We start from the raw sequence: 14177 nt of genomic DNA, 5'->3' as shown, positions 1-14177 counted from the left end.
GTAGATTTGCTGAGTATGCCCAGAAAATGATGAATCTTGGGGTTGTGTATGGTAACATGTATGTACTTGAATAATAACCGTTTGAACTTTTATTCTGAAAGCAAGGAATTCAAACATACAAGTTACCAAATGGTCAATATCCATAACTGATAAGTCAATTGTGTATAAAAATAGCACATTTTATGTTCTGGCTTTAGAACAGTGTGGGTGAAACATGCTGTTTTCCTTGTGCACAAGTGAAAAAAAATGTTTGACTTGTTAGAGTGTGTATGTTATCTTATTTTAATATCAGCAACAACAATAGCACATGCCCTCTCTTCCAGGCAGCCTCCAGGCAAACCTCTTTTGCAGCCTCTCCATACCCTCTACATCCTTCCTATAACGAGATGACTGAACTAAATGCAATACTGAAGATGTAGCCTAATCTGAGTTTTATAAAACTTCCTGACTGTTGAGCACAATGCCTCAAGTATTGAAGGCAAGGATGTCATATGCTTTCTTTACCATCCATTAAACTTGTGTGGCCTCTTCCAGGGTGCTATGGATTTAGACCCCCAAGCTCTCTCCAAACATCATTGGTGTTATTACATACCATTAACTGTACACCACACCTTTACATGTGATCTCGCAAGTGCAAAACGCATACTTCCCTGAATTAAGCTCTGCCTGCCATTTCTCGGGTCATTTCTGCAACAGATCTATACACGCTGTATCCTTTGGCAACCCTTTTACATTGATCCACCACATCACCAATCTTCGTGCCATCAGCAAACTTACCAGTCCACCCACAACTATTTTTTTTAATCCAATACACAATATACATCCACACATTAAAAAGTCTACAACTGGCAGAGGATAACTTGCATGAGATCCTTATACATTTTTCAACTACAAACACGATCAGGTTTCCCACTCACTCCATCCACGTCACAAATACAGGAGTCAGTGCCCTCACTTTCTCAGTAATCTGCTTCCATTTGATACAGGTGAACTGCACTCTAACACTCAGGTGCATATTACAAAATATTTCAAAATTTCATGCATGAGTATTAAATAGTGGAATTGAGATTAAAAAATATTTTGAGAATACTCAAAAGGTCAGGCAGGCAAGTTAATATATTTTAGGTCTTTTCAGATGCTGCCTGATCTGCTAAAGGTTTCAGCATTTCCGTTCATATCATAGATTTTTAGTACCAACAATTTTTTAAAAGGAATTGAGAGCTCTATGCATATACGTAACACTAATTTTAATTCTGTGGAAAGTAAATTTTGGGTACAATGCAACAAAACAACTTAACAACTTTGTTTTAACTTTCTATGTGTTTTTTGAGCTGTGCAGTTGAAAAACTTCATTAAGTTAGATTGATGACATAGCACATGGTTGCTGGGAGAGAGGCAGCCTAGAAAATGTCAGCTTCATCTCTGAACAAAAAAATACTATCTGCAGGTTACCAGTCAGCTGTTTCTTTCATTTAAAATAGACACCAAATAACAGAGAGACAAATATCTTGGCAACTAATTAGGTGTCAAGCTTTTTTGTTCTCTGAAGATTCGTGTCAATAAAGCATCAATTGAAATCTGCACTGTACAGTTAAATCCTTCCCTGTAGCAGTGGTGACGATAAGCAGCCATCTTCTACCTAGATACAGGTTTTCCAGGAAATGGTGGCATGAATGACACACACCATTAGTTATATCAAGACAACATTTTCCAGGATCTTTTGTGCTCTCCCACCATGAACTTTGCTGAAGTTGTAAAATGTTTTATACTAGTCAACTGCTGCTTGGATCACTGCTGCCATTGTGACTGAACAGAACTGGCCTCATGAACTGGCAGTGATACGGTTTATGGCTCCCAGTCAGTTTCTCTGAAAACAAAGTCTTTTTCTAGTGGCTATGCTGATTTACTTTTAAGATAATGCAAAAATAATTAGCTTTTGCACATACTAGCTTCCCAGAATGTTCCATGTTAAATGGAATTGAATTTTTGATTACTCTTTGTATCCAGTCAATAATCTCTGGCTTACCAGTACCATCAATCATATACTTAGACTGTGAATCTTTACAAGGAGTTAGGTATACCAGTGAAGACAGTGGCTCGAGGTGGTCACATGGTTAATAAATTATTAAATTTAAATTTCCTTCAGAAGGCACTATTTCCCACCCAAAACACAGAACAATTTGATTGTAAGGCCAAGCTTGGACGTTAGGTCACAAATGTTTCGTCACCAAAGCGACATCATCTGTGCGCAATTGAGTGTTGTGTCTGCGGAGTGCTCACATTTATTTGGCCCGACTCATTCTGATTGGTTGGCTGTTGCATTGGCCGCAAGTCTCTGCTGGGTCCCAGCCAATCATATAGCTGAGTGCTCTCCGCTGGCCCGTATCCCTGGTTATCGGTCGTTGTGACTGTTGGTTCCTTGGGTCTCCACTTTTCACCCCTCGGCACCAATCCCGTACATACACAGGTTTGTAAATTGGATACAGTTCAATAAGCTTGTTACTAGGATTTTCCATTGACAAACAAGCTTCTAAGAATTATCTTGGTTTCTTGCTTTATGCTTCTGCCAGGAATTTTGTAGTTTCCCAGACAAACATGTGTCCTTGTTTCTCTGGACGAGACACATTCCGATGAAATTTTTTTGGATAGTCATTGCGGTTTGAATACTTTGAAAAGGGTGAGTTCTTTATTTCTTCTTGAGGTTTGCACAACTGTAGACTTTTAACTCCTACTGAACGGACAAGAAAGAGGCTAACCCTACGATATATCAGGTTTCTGAAATTACGGCAAGACTGCTCCAACCACACAAACCCAGCACAACCATCACAACATTCATCTTGAGATGCAAAGATCCAACAGCCCATGTGGAGAGAACAAATGTCTTATACCAAGTCCAATATACAGACTGTCCCAAACACTACACAGGACAGAGAGGGAGAAAACTAACCAGGGCATTGTATTGAGTATAGGAGTTGAGATGTTATTGGGAGGTTGTGTAAGACATTGGTGAGGCCAAATTTGGAGTATTGTGTACAGTTCTGGTCACCTAACTATAGGAAGGATATGAGTAAGATTGAAAGAGTGAAGAGAAGATTTACTAGGATGTTGCTGGGTCTTCAGGAGTTGAGTTACAGGGAAAGATTGAACATGTTAGGACTTCATTACTTGGAGTGTAGAAGAATGAGGGGAGATTTGACAGAGGTTTACAAAATTATGAGGGGTATAGACAAAGTAAATGTGAATAGGCTCTTTCCACTTAAATTAGGATTAGGAAATATGAGAGGACATGGCTTTAGGGTGAAAGGGGAAAGATATAGGGGGAACTTCTTCACTCAGAGAGTGGCGGGAGTGTGGAATGAGCTGCCAACTGATGTGGTAAATGCGGGCTCACTCTTAATTTTTAAGAATAAATTGGATAGGTACATGGAGGGGAGAGGTCTGGAGGGTTATGGACTGGATGCAGGTCAATGGGACTAGCAGAATAATGTTTCGGCACAGACTAGAAGGGCCGAATGGCCTGTTTTCTGTGCTGTAGTGTTCTATAGTTCTATGAACACTACACGAATATCAGCTAACTATAAGATGACACGATCCTCTGTCAATCATCTCAGCGCACAAATATCAAGAAGGACGTAATTTAGGTACCTACGTGTCTGCGAGACTGGGGCCAAGGGGTGAGCAGTGAACACCCATGAAACTAAAGCTCACAACAACCGATAACCAGGGATACAGGCCAGCAGAGATCACTCAGCTGTCCTTCCCAGCAGAGACTAGCAGCCAGTGTGACAGCAAACCGATCAGGGCCAGTCAGACCAACACTCTGCAGAAGCATCACTCAATTACGCACTGATGATGTCACCTCCACTGGTGGCGAAAAGTGTGCGACCTAACCTTTGGGCTCAGCAAACAATCCTACAAATAAGCAGCCAACCTGAGCTACCAATCTTCCTTCTTTTCACACAGAACAATGTCTTGCAATACATTTGCCCACTTTAATTCTGAAACTAATTACCATTTACAAGTCTTCCGTTAGCTCTAAGTGCTACTATATTAAATACAGAAAATGTATTTTCAATACTTCATATTTTAAAAAAAATCAATAACCTGTACAAAATAGTTGTCATGCTGTCACCACGCAGGATTCAGAAGTCTAACACACAGTTTTATCAATCAGAAAAAAAAGTTGATGAGTACTGTAATAGTCACATGATCAAAACCTGAATTCATAGCAAAACTGTTTCCAACAGCACATTCATACCCAAGAGGTGGCATGTATAACTGAGATAGGCAATAAATATTGGTGCAAAATTACAATTGATAAATCAGACCCCACATGTGGATAAAAGCAACTTGGAGCCAAATTTCAGCAAAGATGGAAATGAGTTCACACTTACTGAGGTTCCACTTGAGTCCAGTTGTTGTTACGTTGTTGCACCGGTTTCCCACTGGAATAAGGCCACACCACTCCCCTTCCAGACCTGTGTTGACTAACAATCTGTGGTGACCCTGTGCCAGGAAACAAAATGTTTTGCAATATAATCATGAAGAACTCTGCCTTCTAAAATTAAAAAAAAGTAATTAAATGGTGTTGAGAATACGCCGTTTTGTAGTAGCTGAACGAATCCCAGACTTTTATGACAATTCATTTCAGTCAAAGCATTTTTCTTATTGACAGGCAATAACATTTATTTGGCTGTCATTCATGAAGCTTGGCTGTAAGAGTCAATTTGGTTGTAACTCCTTATAAAAATTGATGCGTCAGCTGTATTTGTACATCAATAATATATATAAACAATAACATTTATGTTAATTTCAAGCTGCAGAATAAAAACGTAATAGTGCTTTGCACAACTCTACCATTCTAGTGAGGGGGTGGGGGTGGGATAGAGGCAGTGGTAGCCGGGACATTTCACGCCTCAATAGCTTTCTGTTCATCTCACTTCTACTTTCACCTCCAATCTATCAAATAGGGAGTGGGACAGGAATGGAATTCAAAAGATGTAAGGTAATACTTAAAGATATAGTAGATTAAAATTAATGCAGAGCAGTCCACAGTGAAACTTCATGCTAGAGTTCAAAGTTTATTTATTTTTGAAGTATGTACACATTATACAACCTTGAGGTTCATCTCCTTACAGACAGTCACAAAACAAGAAGCCCAAAAGAACCCATCAAAAAACCTGACAAGCAGCCAATGTGTAGAGAGAAAAACAAATTGTGCAAACAGTAAAAGTAAGCAAACAGCATTTAGAATGAAAGTGAGTCCTCAGACATGAGGCCTGGAGCCGCTGGAGCAGGCCTACAGCCTCAATTCAGCACACAGCATGGAGCCTGGAACAGCTGAAGCACAGCCGCCGCCTCAGCTCGGTGAAGCGTGGAGTAAGGGTCGTAGAGCGGTGAGCAGAACCGGTCCGACCCTCACCTCCGGTCCCGACATCCAGCCCTTTCAATCCATCTGGCCCGGTGTCTAAACTGTCGAAACATCGGGGTGTTCCTCTCTCTAGGTCCTGGTCTCTGACACTTCGATATGCTCTGGGCCTTGACCTGGATCCTGCTGCCATGTTCTGACCCGTACCCAACTCTTCCCAATCGGCCCGGTGCTTAGGTCGATTAAACCTCGCTCCAGGTTTAATTGGACAGCCCCTGAATTTGCCTCTCCTCCACTCCGGCTTTTCTGTTTCGTAAGCCCCAACTCAGTCTCAACCATGCCTCCACCTTGTCTGAACTCCTCGAACATGCCTCGACCTCTCTCTGAGTCTGTCTCGCATCCCCACGCTTCCATCCTCCATCAGCCTTGCCGCGTGGTGATCGCTTCACACAAGTTTTTACAGAAAACATGGGATTAATAAAGTATTTAGTTGCATTTCTTGCTCTGGGAAGCATCGGTTAGTTGTCACCTGCCTTCAGCAGTGCCATCTTACACCCAAAGTGTAAGAAAATATTATGAATATAAATGCCCCATGTTTAAAGAGAGATCAGGAGCAGAAGCACCTAGACAGACACACTCAGAGCAGCTTGGAAGTGGTTGGCACTATTGAGTGAATCATCAGTAGAGAACACGGAATCCTGCAACTCCCTTGTACAGGGCAGGGAGTAACCATAGAGCACTAGTTTAGCCACAATCAGTTCTAGTGACTAAAATTAATAAGAAAGCCCAGCAGAAGTTGAGAAAAATAATTACTAGAATACTCTATGGTAAAGGGATGTCAGTTATGTGGATAGACTGAGGACGTTGAGACTGGACCTACAGCAAAGAGAATTCAGAGATGATTTGATAGAGATAAGTATTGTTATGACTTAGTAAATGGATGAATCCCATTCCCATCGATGGAATTCCCAACACCGGCCTTATGCCATGGCATTGCCTGTTGCAGGTGCCCAGGAGAGGTGACACTGGAGGCAGTGCGGTGGGGCGTACATGCTGGTGTCAGTGCTGCCCTCCAGTGTTCACTTGGTGGAAGGCAAACTGGATTGTATTCATCTGCAGTCTGGTTCTTGCTGAAAACGTCCATGGACTTAGGGACTTGGGTTATATATTTTTGTGTGTGTCTGTATGCTTACTGCTGTCTTATATGTGTTATATGTACCTTGTGCTGTGTATGACTGTTGTTTCGCATCTTGGCCCTGGAAGAACGCTGTGTCATTTGGCTGTGTTCATGGGTATTTATGTATGTCTGAATGACAATTAAACTTGAACTTGAAATTGAATGGAAGGTTCAGGATTTACAATGACCGGCAAAAGAGTCAGATTTAATGTGAAGAAATACGGTCACGCTTTAGAAACCATAATCTTTACATTCTGGAAATCTTAAACAAAAGCAGAAAATCCTGGAAGTACTCAGCAGGGCAGACAGTAATCAGAGAGAGAAGCAGTGACTCTGGCATTTTCTGTTCTGAAATCCTGTTGTGGAATTCATTACTAGTAAATAAGTGATGGAAGCAGATTCAATTGCTGCTGTTAAAATTGAACTTGACATATACTTGAGGGATATTTCAGGGCTGTGGGGAAGAGCTTTGTTCCAGTGCTGACTAGCTTGCTCGTGTAGATAGGCAACGCAAGATCAGTGGGATGAATAGCCTGCTTTCAGATCTAATGCCCTCCGATTTTAACTTAGCGTTGCTGTGTACTTAAGACAGGTAAAATAAGATAAACAGCAAAAGATTATTGATCTGAAACATTAACTTAGATGCTTCTTGGGCTGTGGAATACAGATATGTTGAGCATTTTCTGTTTTTATTAAAAAACACAAGTGCTTTAAAGCCTCATGTTCTGATTAATAAATTATAGAAGGAAATTTCTGGTCAGCTATTCTTGATAGTTGACAAATCGAATAACTAATCAAACACTACACCTTATTTACTAAAGTTGACTAAAGGTATAATGTTTTCCTCAAATTAATATCGTCGGCCTACTCCCTAAAACCCTGCCAAAGACAAATAAATCTTAAATAAAAAGGCCTGGATTTACTCAATGCCTTTCAAGCTCCCTTCTGAAGTTCCAATCCCAGTGAGTGAAGTACTTGAAGCATGATTGGTACCTAGTCACTCTTATACTAAGGGAAGTATGCCAGGCAATTTTCATACTAGGCAGGCACCAAAGATAATACTCTTCTGTTCTTCTTTAAGATACTGCCACTAGAAATTCTCTATGTATATCTAAGAGAGAATGGGCCTCAACCTAATGCTGCATTTGTGAGACGGCATCTCCAAAAGATGCAACCTCTCCGGAACTCACTGTCATTTAACTCCAGTCTCTGAAGTTGGACCTAAACTCAGGATCTTCAGACTCAAAGAAGCTTGTGTAACTGACTATAACATCCAGCTGTGTTCAGGTTACAACTGTTAAAGTTTATTATTGTCCCAGTGGAATACTGCCTTCAACATCTAGAGATCATTTGCCCAAAGCAATCATGGCTGACTGCCTATAAACTTTGCAATCAGGACACATGAATTGTAACCAGCAGGAATCTGCTATACACTGCCAACTAGCTAAATAAACAGGGACAAAACCCGTCAAGCAGCTCTAATTAATGCCATTTGGCATTTAACTATGTGACAGCATGTGGGACATACATCCCCTGGCCTTAAAATGCTTCAAAGGAGGTTTCAAATATTTGTTCTCATTGTCAGTTTTATGGCCGTTAGGATGGAGTGTAAAGACTCAGACAAACTGAGCTGGAAGACACACAGTATGAAAGCACAAAATGAACATCACAGCAAGAAACAAAATGGCACACCACCTAATCTCTGCTGAGAATGATGATTTTGCCAAGCATCTTCATGAGAAACCTCTGGGGTGAATGTTTTGTGTTTGACACTTTAGGGCTTCAACATTATGGTTTGTTTATTTGGAGATGGCAAACAATTTTAATGACTTTTGTGATAAGTGGGCTCAACCACGATATCTTGCGAGCATTATTCTTGAAAAGAAAGCTTATTCACCTGAAAAAAACTATTCCTACAAGCCAGGCCTCCTAACATCCCAAATGAGGGCACAATGCTAGTAGTTTATTTCCATATACTTGTTCCATTTTGTCAATAACTCATCGAAGGACAATGCTCTGTAGCAATTTTTCCTCTAAGGGCAAATTTTCTCATAGAAAAAAAATCAGAGACCTTTAAAAAGGTTTTAAAAAATGATCAAGTTCACCATCTTTGCAACATAATGACATGGAAAAGGTCTCAATTGCTCTCAAACATACCATCGGTTATTAGATCGTTTTGTGATAAACTTGTAATTTTGCTGCTAATCCAAGGCATGCTGACAGTAAATCTTCCACTTTGATGGCCTCATTGTCCCCTGGTGGGGAACAAACAAATGTCGTCTCTATTGGCATTTTCCTTGCTGCTTTATTTTGTGCATATTTGTATTGCATACTGTTTCCTTTCTATATTTGCAAAATCTTGCAGATGGCAATTTTGAGTGCCTGACTGATTTGTGCTAATTACTGTTATTACCAGTCACTTTGCTCACCTTGTGTAATTTCCCTTCAATTTCATGAGAAATTATGCACATTAATAAGACTAATTAAAGCAGGGTTTCCCTATGTGAGAAACACGGGCCTGCTGCTGCACCAAAATAAGTGGTAAAATAAGTGGAGCTTTTTGTATTCAGATAAGCAACAGAGCAGTCAAAGATGCTTAAATCCAAAATGCATGCATTTAATAAATAATAAAGTAATGCATCTAAATTTATGTATCTGCCAAAAATCTCCTTTCCTCGAGATCTTTTTGACCAATGGCTTGGTTTAAACTGATCTACATTTGCCGCAGAACCTTTGCTCAGAGCAGCTTCGTGTCCCATGGTTGTCAAGGAAAACTGAGCCTCGTAGAATTTAAGAGAGTCTTGTAAAAAAAGGTCAGATGTAGAGAAGCATTCTTGAATTGTAGTGACAGAACGTGTCCCCAGAGATTAGTGCTGGGGCCTCAGCATTTAACCTGAAAACATTGTTAGTTGCAGATAAAGTAGTGGGCGTGGTAAAAATCAAAGGAAAAGCACTGAACATTGCAAAAAGATAGAGAAATGTTAAGGTAGGTGGTGCAGACTGTGGCTCTGCCAATGGACTATTCTGATGGCCTTCTGAACGTTCATGCCGTTACAGAGTCACAGAACTATTCCAGCTCTTTGGCCTAACTCATCCATGTCAACCAAATTTGTCTTATTTTCCTGCATTTGGCCTATATCCCTCTAAACCAGGGCTTCCCAACCTTTTTTATGCCATGGGCCTCTACCATTAAACAAGGGGTCCATGCACCCCAGGTTGGGAACCCCTGCTCTAAACTTTTCCTACCTCTGAACCTGCCCAATTGACTTTTAAATGTAAGTATTTTCACCTTTTTCACAAAGCTGTTTCCACACTCTTTAAATGCTGCTTAAAACTGCTGATAAACACTTAAGTGACTACTATAAATAACAATCAAAAGTAGAATCATAAGAATCAAAATGTTCAAAAAATGCAAATGCTAGGAATCTGAAATTAAACAATAATTTTTTTATGATTACTTGGGTGGTTAGACAGCATTTGTAAAGAGTTAATGTTTCAGATTGATCTGTCATCTGAAAGGCTGTAGATTTGAAAATATTTATACATAGCTGTTCTGATTATCTGACAAACTCCAGCATTTTCTGTTTTTTTATTAAAAAACAGTAAATTCAATTAAGTCTACAATAAAGTTAAGAAAATTAATTATTAACATTAATTAAAAGAATGTTTTCAAAAAAAATCTTCCTATCACTTACGTTGGTGTCGATTGGTGATGCCGTGCAGAAGAACGAGATCGCATCCAATGCACCAGCATTGCATAAAAAAAAGGCACATATGCAATATATCTGACCCTTCACCTCAGTGCTTCATGGAACTTCCACTGGATTCCGTACTGAGTTCAGTAGCACAGCAGTGCAGATGCACCATAATGTTCCAATTTCTACAAAGTGGCTAGTTTGCCACTATTAAAAAATCATAGTCAATTCCCCATGGCCCGACTGATCCATGCCAACCAGTGTACCCATCTAAACCAGTCCCATCTGCCTGCATTTGGCCCACATCCCTCTGAACCTTTCCTATCATTGTATCTATTCAAGTAGCTTTTAAATGTTGTTAAGATAGTGCCCCAAACACATTCTTTGGCAGCTTTTTCCAGACACTCACCACCCTTGGGCAAAATGTTGCCCCATGAGTTCTTTCTAAATTTCTTCTTAAATATTTGTCCTTCTTTTCTTGATTCTCCAACCATGGGAAATAGACTGTGTGCACTGACACTATCAATGCTCCCTGTGATTTTACACAAATGATAAGGTCACCACTCATATCAGAATCAGGCTTATTATCACCGGCATGTGTCGTGAAATTTGTTACCTTAGCAGCAGCAGTTCAGTGCAATACATAATATAGAAGAAAAATATGTACATGTACTATGGACATGTGGTCGATGTTTAGAGATCTCTTGCAGGATGTTAGGGATAAATTTGTCCCGGTGAGGAAGATAAAGAATGGTAGGGTGAAGGAACCATGGGTGACAAGAAAAGTGGAAAATCTAGGCAGGTGGAAGAAGGCAGCATACATGAGGTTTAGGAAGCAAGGATCAGATGGGTCTATTGAGGAATATAGGGAAGCAAGAAAGGAGCTTAAGAAGGGGCTGAGAAGAGCAAGAAGGGGGCATGAGAAGGCCTTGGCGAGTAAGGTAAAGGAAAACCCCAAGGCATTCTTCAATTATGTGAAGAACAAAAGGATGACAGGAGTGAAGGTAGGACTGATTAGAGATAAAGGTGGGAAGATGTGCCTGGAGGCTGTGGAAGTGAGCGAGGTCCTCAATGAATACTTCTCTTCAGTATTCACCAATGAGAGGGAACTTGATGATGGTGAAGACAATATGAGTGAGGTTGATGTTCTGGAGCATGTTGGTATTAAGGGAGAGGAGGTGTTGGAGTTGTTAAAATACATTAGGACAGATAAGTCCCTGGGGCCTGACGGAATATTCCCCAGGCTGCTCCACGAGGCGAGAGAAGAGATTGCTGAGCCTCTGGCTAGGATCTTTTTGTCCTTGTTGTCCATGGGAATGGTACCGGAGGACTGGAGGGAGGCGAATGTTGTCCTCTTGTTCAAAAAAGGTAGTAGGGATAGTCCGGGTAATTATAGACCAGTGAGCCTTACGTCTGTAGTGGGAAAACTGTTGGAAAAGCTTCTTGGAGATAGGATCTATGGGCATTTAGAGAATCATGGTCTGATCAGAGACAGTCAGCATGGCTTCGTGAAGGGCAGATCGTGTCTAACAAGCCTGATAAGAGTTCTTTGAGGAGGTGACCAGGCATATAGATGAGGGTAGTGCAGTGGATGTAATCTATATGGATTTTAGTAAGGCATTTGACAAGGTTCCACACGGTAGGCTAATTCAGAAAGTCAAAAGGCATGGGATCCAGGGAAGTTTGGCCAGGTGGATTCAGAATTGGCTTGTCTGCAGAAGGCAGAGGGTGGTGGTGGAGGGAGTACATTCAGATTGGAGGATTGTGACTAGTGGTGTCCCACAAGGATCTGTTCTGGGACCTCTACTTCTTGTGATTTTTATTAACGACCTGGATGTGGGGGTATAAAGGTGGGTTAGCAAGTTTGCAGACGACACAAAGGTTGGTGGTCAAGGCAAAGCCAGGTGAGCGTATGAGGCTGGAAAATAGCTGCAAAGGAACAAAGACTCACAAAGGGAATGAAAATGTAGAATTGTAAAATGATCTGTGTTAACATTAGAAGGCAGTAAGGGTGAGAAAGAGTTTCAAAGGAGAAGACAGAGTCTACTCCGCAGCCGCGACCTGAGAAGGAGCTCTGCCCAGAGCCTTCTTTCTGTGACATACAACTTGATTGTCTGTGCAATTCAGTAGTGTTTTTCTAGCTTCTAAGAATTGCACTTGTGTTTGAAAACCCCTCATAGAGTTACAATTTGTTAGAACTTACAATCCCAATAAATGTGCCCCATTTAAATAAATATCTGTGTTTTATCTGTTACGTTAGCCGGAAGCATTTCTTCCATAGTTGGGAAGGTGGAGCCACTGTTTGAAATAGCGATCATTTGGAGCTCACCCCCTTTAGAAAAGAGAATAAAGTAAATTAGTCTTTGCATTAAAGGTCAACACAGTAGAATCTCCCTGCAGTATGTGTACTGATAGACAAATAACTACAAGTTCAAGTTTAATTGTCATTCAACTGTGGTAAACTATATATATATATATATATATAGAGATAGATAGATAGATAGATAGATAGATAGATATAAATATAAATATAGATATATGTTGTAACTGGGTTACCTGTCTGGACACGCCCCTCTGCTGACTGCTCCTGTGGCTCCTCCCACAGATCCCTGAATAAAGGTGATTGCGCCATTGCTCCTCCTCCTCAGTCCAGAGGCAGACACTCAGCATGATGGAGGTAACATCACAACTCAACACAAGCTCCCTACACAACTCCCTTGTCCATTCGTCCCCCCCATCCCTCCCCACTGATCTCCCTCCTGGCACTTATCCGTGTAAGCGGAACAAGTGCTACACATGCCCTTACACTTCCTCCCTTACCACCATTCAGGGCCCCAAACAGTCCTTCCAGGTGAGGCATCACTTCACCTGTGATATACTGCGTCCGGTGCTCCCGATGTGGCCTTTTATATATTGGTGAGACCCGACGCAGACTGGAAGACCGCTTTGCTGAACATCTACGCTCTGTCCGCCAGAGAAAGCAGGATCTCCCAGTGGCCACGCATTTTAATTCCACATCCCATTCCCATTCTGACATGTCTATCCACGGCCTCCTCTACTGTAAAGATGAAGCCACACTCAGGTTGGAGGAACAACACCTTATATTCCGTCTGGGTAGCCTCCAACCTGATGGCATGAACATCGACTTCTCTAACTTCCGCTAAGGCCCCACCTCCCCTTCGTACGCCATCTGTTGCTCATTTTTATGCACACATTCTTTCTCTCACTCTCCTTTTTCTCCCTCTGTCCCTCTGAATATACCTCTTGCCCATCCTCTGGGTCACCCCCCCCTTCTTTCTTCCCAGACCTCCTGTCCCATGATCCTCTCGTATCCCCTTTTGCCTATCACCTGTCCAGCTCTCGGCTCTATCCCTCCCCCTCCTGTCTTCTCCTATCATTTTGCATCTCCCCCTCCCCCTCCAGCTTTCAAATCCCTTACTCACTCTTCCTTCAGTTAGTCCTGACGAAGGGTCTCGGCCTGAAACGTCGACTGCGCCTCTTCCTATAGATGCTGCTTGGCCTGCTGCGTTCACCAGCAACTTTGATGTATGTTGCTGGAGGTAACATTTTACTGCTAATAAAAGCCTTTTAGTATTTACTCTACTTCCAGTCTTTTGGAGTTATTGATGGTGCATCAATTTTATTAGCAGCAATTTTAAAGCATGGAACGTCCTCTGAGACCCGACAAGTTAGACCTCGACCCACAAACACCTGAAGCTGGAAACGCTTTCGAACCCTGGCTGGGCTGCTTCGAATCATACCTAGAGGTGATTGAAGTGACGGAGTCCACAGCGAAGCACAGAGTTCTCCTTTCCAGGGTCAGTCCACGGGTCTACTCGATGATCAGAGACCAGCTGAGCTACGACGGCGCAATGAGCTCACTCAAAGGACAATACCTGCGGCCGGTAAACACAGTCTATGCGCGGCATCGCTTAGC

General features: G+C 41.6%; 1 protein-coding gene across 11 annotated transcripts in view; it reads right to left on the bottom strand.

The window, feature by feature from the left end:
- tpk1 (thiamin pyrophosphokinase 1) overlaps positions 1–14177 on the bottom strand; it is a 399771-nt gene that overhangs the window by 143627 nt on the left and 241967 nt on the right. For all 11 annotated transcript variants that reach the window (XM_063044013.1, XM_063044014.1, XM_063044017.1 and 8 more), the window contains one exon: positions 4395–4506. In XM_063044013.1, coding sequence (XP_062900083.1) covers positions 4395–4506 — 112 coding nt within the window. The remainder of the gene's footprint in view (positions 1–4394; positions 4507–14177) is intronic.

Source organism: Mobula hypostoma, chromosome 3 (genome assembly GCF_963921235.1).
Source record: "Mobula hypostoma chromosome 3, sMobHyp1.1, whole genome shotgun sequence".
NCBI classification, from domain to species: Eukaryota; Metazoa; Chordata; class Chondrichthyes; order Myliobatiformes; family Myliobatidae; genus Mobula; species Mobula hypostoma.
Note: the sequence above shows the minus strand (reverse complement) of the source record. Positions and strands in the feature narration are given on the sequence as shown.